The sequence below is a fragment of the Limanda limanda genome, chromosome 4, assembly GCF_963576545.1.
Source record: "Limanda limanda chromosome 4, fLimLim1.1, whole genome shotgun sequence".
Lineage (NCBI taxonomy): Eukaryota > Metazoa > Chordata > Actinopteri > Pleuronectiformes > Pleuronectidae > Limanda > Limanda limanda.
Genome location: NC_083639.1, coordinates 755986 through 771539, shown reverse-complemented (window position 1 = coordinate 771539; position 15554 = coordinate 755986). Strand labels below are relative to the sequence as shown.

Sequence of the window (15554 nt, the reverse complement as noted above, 5' to 3'; positions counted from 1 at the left end):
TCAAGGTTGTGCTGTTTTCAAGACCCAGATCAAATGTTTTTTTACACTATTATTCTTTATAATGTGCCAGAAGAGGCCGATTTGTTTCATATGAACATTTATCTTTTAGTGAAAGCTTTTTAAAAGTCAGTTGAAATGAATTTGCTTCTTGTGCTTAAGATTTGACAAGAGACTGAAGTGGTTTGACGTGGAATGCTATTTAAAGGACCAGTTCAATCTAAATGTCAGAAATAAACCTTTACCAACAAAATATGATAATAGTCTATAAATATTTACGTAATATTTTTTGTCTCTGATAAAGAACTGAGTTTTTTTGTTATGTGGTGCTCACAAAAGAGGGTTCACATTCCGGTCTGATTCCAAAGAGATCCATTGAAAATCTGTTCTGAAATGGACCTGAGGAAAAGAAACCAGTCCAAGGAGATTGGACCAGGACCTCGCATAACAAGAGAACAACAAATCTGACTCGTTTGTCATTGTTACCAGTTCTGCATAGAAATCACTCACAGGTTGTAGACATGTTGACACATGAGACCTGATGCAATACATCAGAACTCTCTCTGACCCAAGCATATTGAATATGATTTGGGTCCCAGGGTCTTGTTTATTCATTTGTCAAGTAAGAATGTTATTGAACATTTGCTGTGATGAGTCAGACAAAATATTTTTAATAGCACCACAACTTTTTTGTATGGTTGGTCTAGAGATTAAGCAGCAGATTTGGCAATAAATAAAATAATAATAAAAAATAACATCACCTCAAACAGAGACTTTTAGAAAGGCGGCTGACCCTGTTTCAGATTGGGTGGTCAGACCTTACACCCTGATGACATGTCACCTCCTGATTGGGTCCGTCCAGTGTTAACCAGACTACATGTGGTTGATTTTCGGTGTGAACAGTTGCACTTCATCATTGGTCCACTTCCTGGTCTTACTTTTCACCGTTGCTGTTCCTCATTTGTAGTATTTTCTGCAACTCGGACAACCTGCCTCCTGTTTTCAGCGGCATGCCCAGTGGTCATTTGATATGCATATTCAGTCGTGTTAGTATGGATAGAGAAAAACCTCTGATCTCATCTGGACCCGAGATTCTTTTTATCCTGAAACTAGAATATATTAGTGTCAGGGCAGCGCTTGTTATCTCCTAGGTGACCGTTCTGACTCACATTTTCCAACGTGATATTTACACTGTTAAGAGACGTTCCACTTGGAATGCTGTTACTGTTACCAGCCGACCGACAGTGGCACAGATCACCTTGAGAAAGTCTGATCCAGGAAGCAGGACACAGTGACTGTGATCAATCAGAACAACTCCCGACTCTCTGAGGAGCAAATCTGTCCTTAATGCTGTGCACAGAAATAGGCTGAGCCCTGTGCACCATATCTGGGTTTCTTTACAAAGAGAGCGGGGGTGGAATTTTAGGCAACTCAAGGCTGATTCTTTTCCTCCTTTTTTTTTTTTTGTTTTTTTTTACATAATGAAACAATGTTTTGACAGTAACGGCTCAGCCACTGCTTGCTCAGCTGCACAAAGGATTCGCAGAAATCCAAAGTCTGTTTACCCAACTGCTCTGTCATATTGAAATCAAACAAAACAGTGATGCCCAGACATCCAGGAGTTCTTTTTATGGAAGGAAGCCGGTCACAAATGACTTCTCGGCTACAGCCCACAGCTGTGGCAGGGAAGTCTCAGACCGGCCATAGATGGACAGGGTTTACGGTCGAATGCAAAAAGAGGTTAATGGAAAATGTGAGCTGCTAGTCTCTAGACTGCGGCGCTCCTCGTCTTTCGTTCAGAGTGTCCTTATCACCCCCCCCCCCCCTCCCCACACACACACACACACCAACCCTCCACCACCAGCCTCCGACCCTCCACCCGCACTTGCTATCTAACCCGTGACGTGTGTCTAACGTGGAGTGGGCCCTCACCCCGCCGTGAACTTTACCTCAGACCTCAGATCTCCTTAAGGCAATGCCCCCGGGCGGCTGCTCCTCATGTTTACACGGCTGCTGCACGCTGTCTTCAAACAGAACTGTGTGTGTTTCCTCTGTGTGTTTGTGTCTTCAAATATGGAGAGCGCTGTTTTTTTATCAGAAAAGCAAAGTTAAGGAAAAGAAGGAAATTGTTTTAAAGACACATAACCAACACGTCTATTCTGCCGAGGGGCTACGTGCCTTTATTTTGAGCAATTTCATACACAATGTAAAAATTCAGGTGTAATGATGTTTAGGAAACGCATCTCCCAGAAATGCTTCTTTTTTTTTTCTGCGGCGTGCATGACATCTTTTGGCTTCGTCCTCTGTTGTGAGGAGGTTAGCTTCACATAAAGAGAAAAAGGATGAAAAGCCCTCGTGTTTCATCCCTTTATAACCATCTTCTGAGGGAAGGCATGAAGTGCTAAGTGAATTAGAGGCCTTTGTTGTGCGCTTTGTGTTCGTTGTAGCGCAGCTCCTCATTAAAGGGGAGTGACTACAGACGCAGCGGAATATATTGTATGTGAAAAGCAGCAGTATAATATTATCATAAAGAAACCGCCCCAGGGGTTCGAAAGGCCCTTTCTAATATGAATCCCGCCTTTAACATCGTAGCCTGCAGGGAATGCTCACACATAGGTGTAGGCCAAAGCATTAACACAGTGTGCACATGCAAATGAAAAACATCCCTCTCGGCGAAGACACACTCACCATCACACACATTTAAATGCTGTGAGTGTCATCAGCCCTCGCTCGCCTGCCTGCAGCGGGCGAGGGAAACCGAGGGGCAGAGGTGCTCACGCATGTCCTAACCTTCCGCCCCGCTCGACCTCTAATCTGCTCCTCCTCTCTCCTCCTGTCGCAGAGCTCAAAGAGAGGGCGGACTGGAGAAAAGCAGTGCCCAGCTACACCCAGTCCAGCAGCTCCATGGACTTCCGCACATGGAGCTCGCTTCCCCGGGATGACAGCCTGGAGCCGCTGCCCCTTAACTGGGAGATGGCTTACACTGAGACCGGCATGGTCTACTTCATAGAGTAAGTGCAACCCGCGGGTCATGTGCTGAAAACAGCAGTTTTAATATAATCAGTTGCTTTATTTAATAGAAATAAAAATGTCCAATATTTATACAAATAGGAGCCATTCAAATAGTAAAATGTGTTTGTTGCTGTTACAAAAACAGAAATTGTCTGCGAAGCCAAACACTATTAAAAATTAGTGAGGTAAAACGTTGCACTGGTTGAAAAGTTCCTTCATTACTATGAACATAAAACATTGGAGTGTAAACTGGTCTGCTGCCATAAATCACTGCAATGTATGAATATTTATCTGCAGCCGAAATGCAAATGACTCCATGTTGCAGCAAAGCTGTTTCAGAAAATGACTTGTATATGTGATTCCTGTATGAATGTGAATGTGAGCTGTTGCTGAACCGCTGGGCCCGGAGTCACAGCTCAACTCTGCTGTAACAGAAGCTGTGATTGAGAGGAAGCTGCAGACGTTAGAGTTGACTTCATCTTGATTAGGCGGCAGCAGCAGGTGTAGCACAGTCTATGCTCTGGATGATGAGTGTGGAAAATTAGGCCATCTGATGACTTGAGAGTTGCTTATGTTAAGTGTGGCGTCTTCCAGCTGCAGTGGGGGTGCGATATTAAAAATGAAAGTGACATTTGTATGTCTAGTGTCATACAGCATTGTGTTTACTGTGTTTATCTTCTTTGTGCATAATGAAACACACATAAATGTTTCTGTCAGCATCCAATCAGCATCTAATCAGCCCAGACAGTCGGGTTAGGTTGGATCCTGTGTGTTTAATGAAGGGTTCGTAATTAGTTACATAATTTCTCAGCAGGGATTTCTGTTCTTATATAGCAGCTTGGTTATGTATTTCTGCCTATGTTTATTCAAGAGGGTTGTTCAGTTTGAGAGCAGGACTTATTGATTTATTAATAGACCATGCTTGTGCTCAGATTTGCTCCGTTTGTGCTCAAATTGCACGCTTGCACTCGGATATTTTACCGCTTGGACGGATTTCCTGTGCTACAGCTTTGTTAGCTTTACTTGTTTGAGAGTCCCATAAGGTGGCTACTTTAATCAGGTTTATTTAGTGCCACCGTCAACGACTTTATCGTTACACCAGCGTCCTGTGTAAGCTAACGCACCCACAACGAGGGCGAGACAATTCATTCATCATCACTGCCCCTGGTATTTTATTGGTTGGGGAAATTTTGACAAACTTGTTTCACATAAAAATATCCAAAAACATGAGAGCGAAGGAAATTCGTCCAAGTAGCAAAATATATGGGTGCAAGCACACAGTTTGAGCACAAGCAGAGCAAATCTAAGCACAAGCGGGGGCTATTTGAGTGTAAGCTTAACAAAATCTGACGGTGAAATCAACAATTCCTATTCTCAACCTGAAAGACCAAACTCTTGAATAAAGATAAGGTTAAAAACACATCCTCAACAGCAACACATTCACATAACATGGAAGGAAAGAGTGAAGTGGGAACAGTAAACACACTAATGCGCTGCTAAAATATTTCTGAGATCTACTTTGAGTGTAAAAATAAAGCTCAGAGAATACAGGAAAGTATAAATTATTCCCATTGACGGCCACAGTGGATTTTATTTCCAGACAACACAGCTTTAAATTCTCAGGTTTTTTCATAAGAACACGTTAAGCTCTTGGTCTCAACCAATCAATACTCAGCTTTCAGAGCAAAGTAAACAAAGCTCTCCAAGGCCTAGTGGGGTCCAAAAGTCTGAGACCACTTTTCCCTTAATGCAACCCCGGTGTTTGTGCGAGGGTGAACATACATGTGTGCGTGTGTGTGCGTGGGCAAGCCTTTGTGTTTTACTCATATACGACTCAAGGACACTCAACCCTGAAGATAGTAGGAGACCATTGTGATTTTCCTGTTGATTACACATCCCAGTTGGTACACATTTTTGAATAAAGCTGTTTGTTGCGTTTCACATTCAGATGATTTTTTTTCAGGCCACCTAACCATGAACACGTTAACGTGACAGCTGAACATGAACCGATGGATCAGATGTTTGTTAATGAAGCTTGTTTCCCTGGTGCATGAGATACGGTTACTGCTTTCTTTGGTTTCACTTTCAAGCAGCACTTTTCCGGCTGGCACGGGTCCCTCCCATTGTTGACGTCTCTTTATGCTCCCCAGTCACAACACCAAGACGACCACGTGGTTGGACCCCCGCTTGGCGAAGAAGGCGAAGCCCCCTGAGAAGTGTGAGGATGGAGGTATGTTGACTGCAGCACTCAGCTCGTCTACTCGAGCGTGCAGTGATTCCATTAACTGCTGCACATGTATTTGCACAGGGGCATACCTCTCCTGTGTATTTGCCGTGCATTACATGATCCATCACTCCGCGCATTTCCACCCAGTTAATCAAACAACCATTCAGGATAAGGGGCGACAGCGTAACTGCTCTTCGATGACACGTCACCCAAGAGTGACCCTAAACGCTGCAGTCGAGTCAAGCGGCTTTTCCTGAGATCCAGTGCGAGGGGTCGACTTTAAGGGATTCCAGACCTGCCTTTGTATCCCCAGGATGCTAATGTGGGCTTAAGTGCAGGCAGAGACATTGAGCGGCTCAAAGACCGGGACCCTTCCAGCCCAGCCTGGTTTTAATGGATTTTTTACAGGCGGACAGAAAGCCAGTTGGTTTGTTGCCTCTGAAAAGCAACTCCAAAGCTCTCTCTTGCATAAGGAGCTCTTTTCTTTCACTCCCCCCCCCCCCCTGCATGATATGTTCATCAGGGCATAACGTGCATCAGCCTGCTTGTTGAAATGTTCACTTAATTACTGCAGCCTACTTTCATGGCTTCTTATATTAGCACCTCTTTTACACAAAAAATTATCAAAATTAACAAAGATGATTTAGGGGAAGAAACCGAGAAGCCATCTTACCTCGCTCTCTTCCCGAGTTTTACTTATCAAGGAAATATATCGCTGTTTCACAACTATTCCAAGAAGTAGAAATGCTATCGACTTGCTAACATTGTGCAGAAAAAGAGTGGCCTCCGCATCCTGAGTGCCAAAATAAAGATGACCAAATGTCATGTAGATCTTATCCATCCGTACAAAGCCAAGATGTCAGCAGGTGTTAATGTTTTTTTTGACCAGAGGAGAACTCTTTAATTATCTTAGTCAGAGGGAAGAATGCCCTGGTAACCACAGCGGTATGGGTTCCAACTCCCAGATCAACCACTGTGCTCTCTCTTCCTTCTTCCCTTCCTGTTATCTTAATGTGCGTGCTTCCCATTTGCATCCTTCCACAACACTGTGTAACATCCTTCTCTTTTGCAGAGTTGCCTTACGGCTGGGAGGAAATTGATGATCCACAGTACGGCACATACTACGTGGAGTAAGTTTTATTGATTTATGGCTGCATGTAATTTCCCAGCACTCCGCTTGACATCATCGCAAAGGGTGTAAATTGTTATATCACACTCGATCCCCACCGATGCACGCAAGCACATTTCACCATGGGGACGGCGGCACAAGTGCATATTACACTGCTTAGTGTACATTAGCAGTGCACTGGTATGAATCAATAGTCTAAAAATAAACAAATGGATCTGGCACAGGGCTCGTGTTGTTCCTCCGGCGTGACGAGCGGAGAGGAAACATTTACCTGGAAAACAGTCGAAGACCCTGATCAGGATTTTTCGTTTTGTTTACCAGTGGGGGGGGCAAAATGAGACTCGGCGGGTGACACTGCGGTGACCTGGTGTGTGAGCACTCGGCTGATTGGGCTCTCGCTGTGTGTTGCTCGCGTTTGTATAACTTAGGGCCGAATTATAGTCGTTTTTTACGCACGCACGCAGCTTCTACGGACTCGTTTTGGTTTATAGTTTCCCCACAGTTGCGCGTGTTGCAACGCAATTCACCGCCAGACCACTAGGAGGAGCAATGTTTGTTGTGACATGAGAGAGAAACTTGGACTGTATAGAAAAGCAGCAGCTCTCAGATCGACCGCGGAGCCGCTAGAGTCTGAGCTTGGAACCAGCTCACTGTGGAATACAGGCTGTGGTCTGTATGCCACAGGAACAACCGACTGTTTACCTTATAGTGTAGAGGCAGGTGGATAAAAGTCATTGTAGATAACATGAAGAGGAGGCAAGCCAGCCTTTACTGTATGAATACTGTATGTATTTATAATGAAGCCACTAATAGAAAACCATGTTGCTGCATAGGGAAGGTCCATGCATTTTTAATCGCATAAATAATGGTGGAGTCGGCTCAATAAGTCAGAGGTGTGTGTGTGTGTGTGTGTGTGTGTGTGTGTGTGTGTGTGTGTGTGTGTGTGTGTGTGTGTGTGTGCGTGCGTGCGTACAGTGGCCTCAGGAATTATTCAGACCCCTTCCTTCTCTGCACATGTTATCGTGTTGTACACTTAAAAACCAGGTGGTTATGTTTTCACCTCCGGTCCGTTTGCTTGTTGGTTTGTTTGTGCAGAAGATTACTTGTCACCTTATCCTAGTGACATTTCATTTAGGGGGGGGTCAATACCCGAGGAATAATCCATTACAAAATGTTGAGACATTTTAATCAATTTCTCAGAGAACAATTTCTGGATCTTGAGTTTGTGCAACTTGAAGCGTTATAGATTAAATTGAGGAATGTTGGACCTCGGCGGAGGTATCTGCTCTACTGACTGCCAGTCTAGTTTTACACCTCTCAATAATCCACGATGACAAAGTGAAAACGTGATTTACTTTTCAAAATTGTGTGTGAGGTCTCCTTCTCTTAAAACCTGAGTGTGTTTTTTTCTTTGCAGCCACATCAACCAGAAAACCCAGTTTGAGAACCCGGTCCTGGAGGCGAAGAAGAAGCTGATCCAGGAGACGGCTGCGATCCAACAAGCTGCAGCGGTACCGGCCAAAGGTGAGAACAGAACTTCCTCTCCAGTTGGATTGTCCCCCCCCACACACAGAGGCAGCGGCTACAATGTTATCTTATTTGGCAACAGCGACAATCCATGAAATGTCAACAATAAGAAGCTAAAAATGTTGTTCCGGGTTTTTTGATAAGAGTCTTGTCACGCTCAACAAGATGTCTCTCTCTCTCTCTCTCTCTCTCTCTCTCTCTCTCTCTCTCTCTCTCTCTCTCTCTCTCTCTCTCTCTCTCTCTCTCTCTCTCTCTCTCTCTCTCTCTCTCTCTCTCTCTCTCGTGGTTCACTCTTCGTCTGTACACTCCAGCCCAAACAAGAAGGGAAGGCCATCGAAGTCAAAAGCTTAATTGACTTTGTCCGCATCAGAAAAAAAGATTCAGTTTATAATAGTTTCTCTCACAATAAAAATCCAAACTCATCTCTCCAACTCTCGCTATCACGTTTTCTCCTCCGTCTTCCTGCAACTTCTCGTGGATTGAGTTATGTGTGATGTTGCCAGACTCTTAGCAAAGACCATGAATTAAATTTTAGTGGACATCTAGCGGACTGTCGCAGTTTCCCCGATATTTTAACATGGAAGCCATTGGTGTTGTTCTCACATCTGCAGGTGGAGATGATCTACCAATTCCAGAAGTTTTTGTGTCATTCATGCACACATCCACATTTACAGACCCTTGAAATTAAGGACTTTTAGATTTAGATTTTGCCCACATGAAAACCATCAACCTCTTATAAACACGTAACCTTTAAAAACAACCTGTTGAGCAGGTTTTAAAGTCTCCCTCAGGTTTATAAGACATGTATCTACATGTACAATAATAATAACTTCCAACAGCTTTCCTGTTTTCGAGGGAGGGGGGAACTTTGGATTTATAAAGGAGAGACAGACAGGAAATAAAGAGTTGAAGAGCAACAGGATTGGTATTCAGCAAACGGTCCAGTCAGCCATTGAACCGGAGCCTTGTTTTCTAACCAATCAGCTCTCAGGTCATCACCAGATCTCTGACTCACTTTGAAGCCGTCGGCCGCGTTAAAAACAAAGTAGGAGTGTGGTCATCTGATATAATGACGCTCTTTGTTCCTGCGTTGACTCGATTTCTACTACTCTCTCTAAGTTAATTCATCCTTTATTGTGCATTTTATTAATTGACCCAGTGCTTCTGTTACTTCACTCTGACCCAGAACAATAGGAGCAGTTTTGTCTTCATTGGACTCGACCAACTTATTCACTGAGCTGGTTCTATTTCTGTTCCCGTTGTAAATCACTCCGGACGTGAACATCAGCTAGCTGTCTGAAACTTAATTGTAGTTTAATTACTTTGGCTTCTGCTCCGTGAAGAGGCCGACCCTTTCACCTCAGCTGATGTGTGTTGTGATAAATATGTTTTCTGGGAATAGATAAGCCGAAGGAGCGTCATAGTTTCCGTGCGAGGTCAGCGGAACGTGTCAGCCCTCGCCTCGACCTGTAACATGTCGTCAGAATGAGTCTTTTCCTGCCCGCTCTGCTTGGGGAGCGCGGGTTCTTTTATCAGCGCTCCTGTAACGACCTGTTCTTTACGTTGACAAGCCATTTTTCACCTGAAATAAACATTATGAATTAAGTATGTTTTCATTAAACGGGATGTATAATAGATTACAGTGCCGCGGCCGTGGAGACAGACAGGCTCGCACCGGCAGGGAGGGCGGGGGGTTCGGGGAGTGAGAGAGAGAGAGGGAGTGCAGGGGAGGAGGGCGGCTTTTACAGGCGCTTGTGGCAACAGCTGCTGGAACAGCATGTCAGAGGGGCCACGCATAATCAGACATCTCTCTGCTCAGGTGTGCGGGGAGCGAGGAAACCACCACATCGGCCCTGATTACCGATTACACAAGCGAGTGAGCTGTCAGTCGCTCGCTGATGAAACCAGAGCATCATCAGGCGGCCATTACACCTCAGGATACACCTCCGACTTTAACTCTTTCCCAAGATATCAGATGGAAATTTGGCACAAACATAAACTTCGATGAACCAGTTAGATTGGTATGGTCAAAGGTCAAAGTTCATGGTCACAGGGACCTTCTACAAAACCTTTTTTTCTTTGCTTGTGAACTCGTCTCTAAAACGCCTCAAGAGGATCCTTTCAAATTCAGTGTGTGTTCACTTAGACACGTTTTTGAGGGTCTGGGAAAAAGTAATATAGACTGAGACTGCAGTGGTTGGCTGTGGCATACGAGCACAGTGCTGTAATTTGTTATTTTATGAGGTGTTATATATCACTGCAGCACCATTGAAGTTGAGGTGTTGCCGCAGTCGAACCTGCAGAGGAGACTAAACTGTGGTGTTTGTCATCCAGTTAACCCCCCCGGCTGTGTGTTCAATGCCTGCTTTGTTCTCATTTGTCCTGTCTTCCTCGTGCACTTGGTACTTTCCCCTGCGAGTCGACTCCTGGCCTCACATCGCCAGTCGATTCTCATTTCTGCTGTTCAAGGTGGATTCTTGGAAGCAGGAGCTTGCTGCAGCTCCACTGAAGATGTCTTTCCAATTATGCTGAATTATGTCACTGGAGATTTACAACACAACTGAGTAGCACATGAGGAAATCAAAAAACCGTGGCTGTTTATGTTGTTGTTGATGCGGTGGATCCGATGGTTTCTTCTGCCTCGGGGTCTGTCTGCCCACAGACGTTGGCACAAAGGCCTCCCTTGGACTCTCCCACACAAGTTCAGGCTCACACACGTTCACTTCCTCCCTCCCTCGCTTTCTTATCCTGCTCCCTTCATTACATCTGTCGGTTTCTTCACACACATACACACACAAAGGCACACACACTCAAACACACACTCACACACACACACACACACACACACACACACACACACAAAAACATGCTTACTCCAACTCTCTCTGGGGGAAAAGAGAATGAAAAAAACATTCCTGTTGACTTTATCAAGCAATTTGGATGTGATTATGTAAATGAGTGGACATCATGAGTCCGTGCTGCCTGTGATAAGTTACACTCACGGCCATTTATGTCTGAACTGGATGTTTATGACCATTGAACCGTTTGATAGTACGACTGCATTTAAATCCCTCGTGCACGCCTTCAAAAGTTCCAGGGTTTAGAGAACTGAGGGGAAATGAGAGGGAAAATGTGCAGTTTTTTAGTTTCTCCAAGAAAAGTTGCTCTTGTGATCTTAAAAACCCAGATACAGCAAAATGGACTTGTTGCGATTTGAAGTCGCTGCTCAGTCACCAGAGAGATAAATAGGGAAAAGTTGGGGAAAGATATGCAGGTTTAGTTCTGAAGACGCCCAGCAGTCGTTTGCAGCTGAGGCATCATTTTGGTGATGCACAATTTCAGTGGCACATTTCAATAGTCACATCAAAGTTGTGAATTTTGCAGAGAGGGACTTTGGATTCCGTTGTACGGGGGGTTATCTTTACCAGGTACCAGAGAGATGCAGCTTCAGTGAGAAGTTCAGTACAGTGTGTTCCATCAATATAATGATCCTTCACAGCTGGAATAAGAACGAATGGGAACATTATTCCACCTGTAGAGTTAGAGAGAGGGTGTCGCCAATTACCTGTGGCCCCTTCTCTCATTTCAGATTTAAATAACTCTAGTTGAGGGAATATAGGAGGATTTAACTCGAGCATATCGAATCAAAGAAAAGTTTATTTATTAATTTATGCTGCATCCACATTGCTATGTTTTATTTATTTTAGTTTTGGAGTTTGGAAACACTGCTGGTCCTTTGGTCCCTGTAGTTTGGGAAACTCTCATTCCACGTTGTGGTCTATACGTTTGGTGTGTGTTTGACCGCACCATTAGTGAGGATGAGGGGCTAACATGTTTGTGTGGACGGACGTCATTTTAGTTAGAAAACACCATTTTTAAACAAATATGCAGATGGATATAACCTTAAATAATTCAGAGAGAAGTGAACCCCACTCTTCTGTTCTGTATACGGCTCAAACTCTGGTTCCCAAATACTTTCTCATAACTCTACACCAAGTAATGATTTAGGAAGCAGGATTTACTTCACCTGGCACTCTTCTCCTGTAAAAGATCTTTTTTGGATCCCCAAAAAACACACCATTAGACTAACACTATCTTCCTGTTTCTGGGATAATTAAAGGCGACAATTGAACCGTGTTGCCACTGGACTTGTCAAACCCAATTCAAACAAGGAGAATGAATGTACTTCCCCAGTTTCCACTTACTCCAGTCGCTGCCTGCAGCAGTTCCCCCTAAAGATTTCCCTGAATTTAATAGAATGAGCTGAAGATTTGTGTGGAGGAGCCACAGGCCCCAGATTAAATATTGGGCCTCACATTAATCTAAAGATGAGGAGGTGGACGCTCTCTTCCAAGCATGGAGGACTATTTCCCTGCCGCCCAGTCAGTGTGCTGGTGAAATCCAAACCATTCAGCAAGATGGGAAGATTCTGGATTAATGCATTTCAATTTGCCGGTACAGTCTCTATCAGGTAAATACTAAGACCAGGATGTGTGTCTGCAGTGCACACTGGATGGTTTGAGGTAATTCAAAGCCAGGCTCTATCGAGTAAAGGAAAGTTATAATCCTCTTCTTCATCATGGAGATGCTGTCTGGTTCTCAGACTCAATACAGAAGCTCTACCTCCCATTATAGATCCAATTCAGAGACTCTAGGATCCACAAGCAAGCCTGTTTTCCTCTGAACGCATTGTTCTTGTGGGGTGATCCATCTCCACTGCTGTATATGTGGGGAAGGTGATTTTAAATTCTCCTCAGGTTTTTACAGGAACTCACTTAAGCTTTTCACATGAGTATTATCTCTTGTTCCAGTTCTTGTCACTGCACTTTTTATTTGACTCTTAATGATGAATAATAGGCTTCACTGGTAATAGAGAGAGTCTCCCTGAATGGTCCAGGACTCTTTTGCCAGATAAGCAGCAGGATTCTTCCAGTTTAACCTCACATCCTGATTTCACAACGCTTGGTTTATGAGCCACCTACGATGCAGTCCCACGTTCACTCCCCAGACAGCACTCATCCATCCACACCCCAGTGACTCATACGATAGCAGGGTGGGTCTCCAGTCCACAGGTAACAATAGCAGGACAGAATCTGCACACGTGTGATACTTTGTTTGATTTGCAGGTTTGGGTTAAACCATAGCACTGATGTTTTTGTAAAGGAATAATATTTTTTTGCAATGTCAAAGTCAATGCCATCAAATTAAGTGCAGATGGAATAATTTCCTTCAAATTGGCAACAGCAGTATCGGATAAACAAAGACATTTCACATAATGGCATGTAATCCAGTCACAGAAATAAAAAAAATTTAAAAAAGTCTTATAAAAAGGATTCTGTGGAACGGCTATTAAATCTCCAAAAGGTCAAAACAATGTCAATGATGTGGTTAAAACTGTTTATTCTAATACTGAGATGTTTGCAAGGCCGAGGCTGCATTGTCCTTGTTTTTTGAGTTTTCCAGTTTGTGTGTTTAAGACTAAGAACAACTCTTTTTGAATGAGTTATAATTGAGCTTAAGGTTAATTAACAGGCTGTATCTTCACTTTCTCAGCTGGTGCCTCAAGGGATGTGAGTATTAATATGTGGGGAGAGCAAATTGATTAAGGATAATAAGATATTAATCATGACACTATCCGGTTTCTATAAAACAGAATATGTCAATATGATAATCTGGTATTTTAGTGTATAAGGTCAAAGTGGTTAAGTTAAGAAAGATAGACAGGCCACTTTTAAATGCTTAATGATATTTCTCTCATCCCAGAAACCAAGAGCCACATCATATTTTCTCAATATGTTGCACAGCTGCAGCAAAGTGACCAATTTGTCACTGTCTGGCTTCGCTTTTACTGTTTTTGATCCAAAGGTAAAAGGCAGCTCAGGCCAGGGAGCATCAGGCAGCAAGGGGAGAAAACCGTTTGTCCGTGATCTAAGTGCTGATACCACAGAAACGGCAGATAGGGAATCTGCTCAGTTTAATGCAGCGTGACCTCAACTGTGGGTTATCTGCTGGACCGCACATACCACGGCCAGGCCACTGGTCCATATTGATGTTGCCATTGACCTTAAGTTTTTCCTTACTCAAGTTGTAAAAAGTCAACTCTGTCGAGCATGTTTTTTTTCTGACTCTTCTCTCACTCTTCTGCTCTATAGTTATGTTTTGGTCTGCGTTTGTTTTTCATTTCATTATGTTAATATTTGAAGAGGGAAAGGTCTGTTGCCTCTTTAACTTTATTCATTTTATTTTATTTTCTTAAATTATCATCATTGTCCCTCTTTTTCTTTTTGTGTAGGAAGCTTATGTGGGGACCAGTTAAAATGTTGTAAATTAATATGATGTGTCTATTGCATGCATTATAATATTATATCTTTTATCTATACAGCACCTCTCAAAACAAAGTTACAAAGTGCTTCAGGAATAAAAAAACACAATAAAAATACAAAGAAACTAACATAACAAAGAATAGATAAAAGAATGAAAACAATAAACATGTAACATAAATTTAAGCAACCAATACAACTAGAATTAGGTCGTATCAAGGAATGAGGTATGATAAAAATACGTCTTAAGCTTTGATTGATATCTTATACCTTTTGAGAGTGGATCCAGGAATTATTTTTCACTTCTTTTACAACATTCTCATTAATTTCTAATTTTTGTCATTCTTTATCATTCTTTATTTGATATTTATGAGCAATTTGGTACAGATCCAGAAGAAAAAAAAGATCAGAATCCAGTGAATTTAAATGTGTTGTCATTAGAACACCATCATGAGAGTTTTGTTTTTGGAAGAAGTCAGTAAATCGGCATGTGAAGCTAATGTTTCGTATCATTCTATCTTTGTGTTTGTGCTTCTCTCTCGGTACAAAAAGATTTCTGTTGATGGGGTTTATCTAGTTTAGGTATGTGCAACATGCCTGTTAATCAGAAATTACTAATTACTGTGTTGATCCTCAGCACATAATGCGTATAATTGACTTTAAATGCAGACATGGTTGGATTTTGCCGCCTTTCAAGGAGGATATGAATTAATTAATCAGTGTTGCTGCGTTTGATGTCGAGCACAGTTTGAGTTGTAATTTACTCAGGATTTCACTCATCAGTAGACAAGACACTGTACACACTCACACATACACACTCACATATACACACTCTGTGCACAGGCAAGGGAGGCGCGTCCGGCTTCACCCCGGACCCCAACCAGCTGAAGGGGGAGATGTACCACACGGCGCTGAAGAAGAGCTCCCAGGGGTTCGGCTTCACCATCATCGGAGGCGACCGCACGGACGAGTTCCTGCAGGTGAAAAACGTGCTCGGCGACGGCCCGGCCGCCCACGACAACAAGATGTCTTCTGGTGAGCAGCAATTCCTCAGATGCACTCTCACAATTTCAGAAAGGACGAGACAGAAAGTGTGTTCCTGCTCAAATAAACATTAGGATCTTGTTGAGCTGTCAGGAAGATCTATGAGTTGGTCCCTGCTAATTTCTGCGATATTACAGAAAACTCTTTCGCAGCCACAACTAAGTTGCACCTGGGGGTGTTAATGTTACCTCGGTGGTCTTCACTCAGCCCGACACTATCCCTGGAGTTTCGACAAGGCAATAACAACAACACTGCCAACTCTGTCATGGGCATCGTTTTACAGCAGACAGTTTAGTTT

The 15554-nt window shown here is 43.2% G+C and overlaps 1 protein-coding gene across 1 annotated transcript in view; it reads left to right on the top strand.

Moving 5' to 3' along the window:
- The window catches only part of LOC133000315 (membrane-associated guanylate kinase, WW and PDZ domain-containing protein 3-like), a 140328-nt gene that overhangs the window by 111483 nt on the left and 13291 nt on the right, over positions 1–15554 (top strand). The window contains exons 5-9 of the mRNA XM_061070213.1: positions 2840–3008; positions 5160–5239; positions 6309–6366; positions 7783–7889; positions 15056–15247. Coding sequence (XP_060926196.1) covers positions 2840–3008; positions 5160–5239; positions 6309–6366; positions 7783–7889; positions 15056–15247 — 606 coding nt within the window. The remainder of the gene's footprint in view (positions 1–2839; positions 3009–5159; positions 5240–6308; positions 6367–7782; positions 7890–15055; positions 15248–15554) is intronic.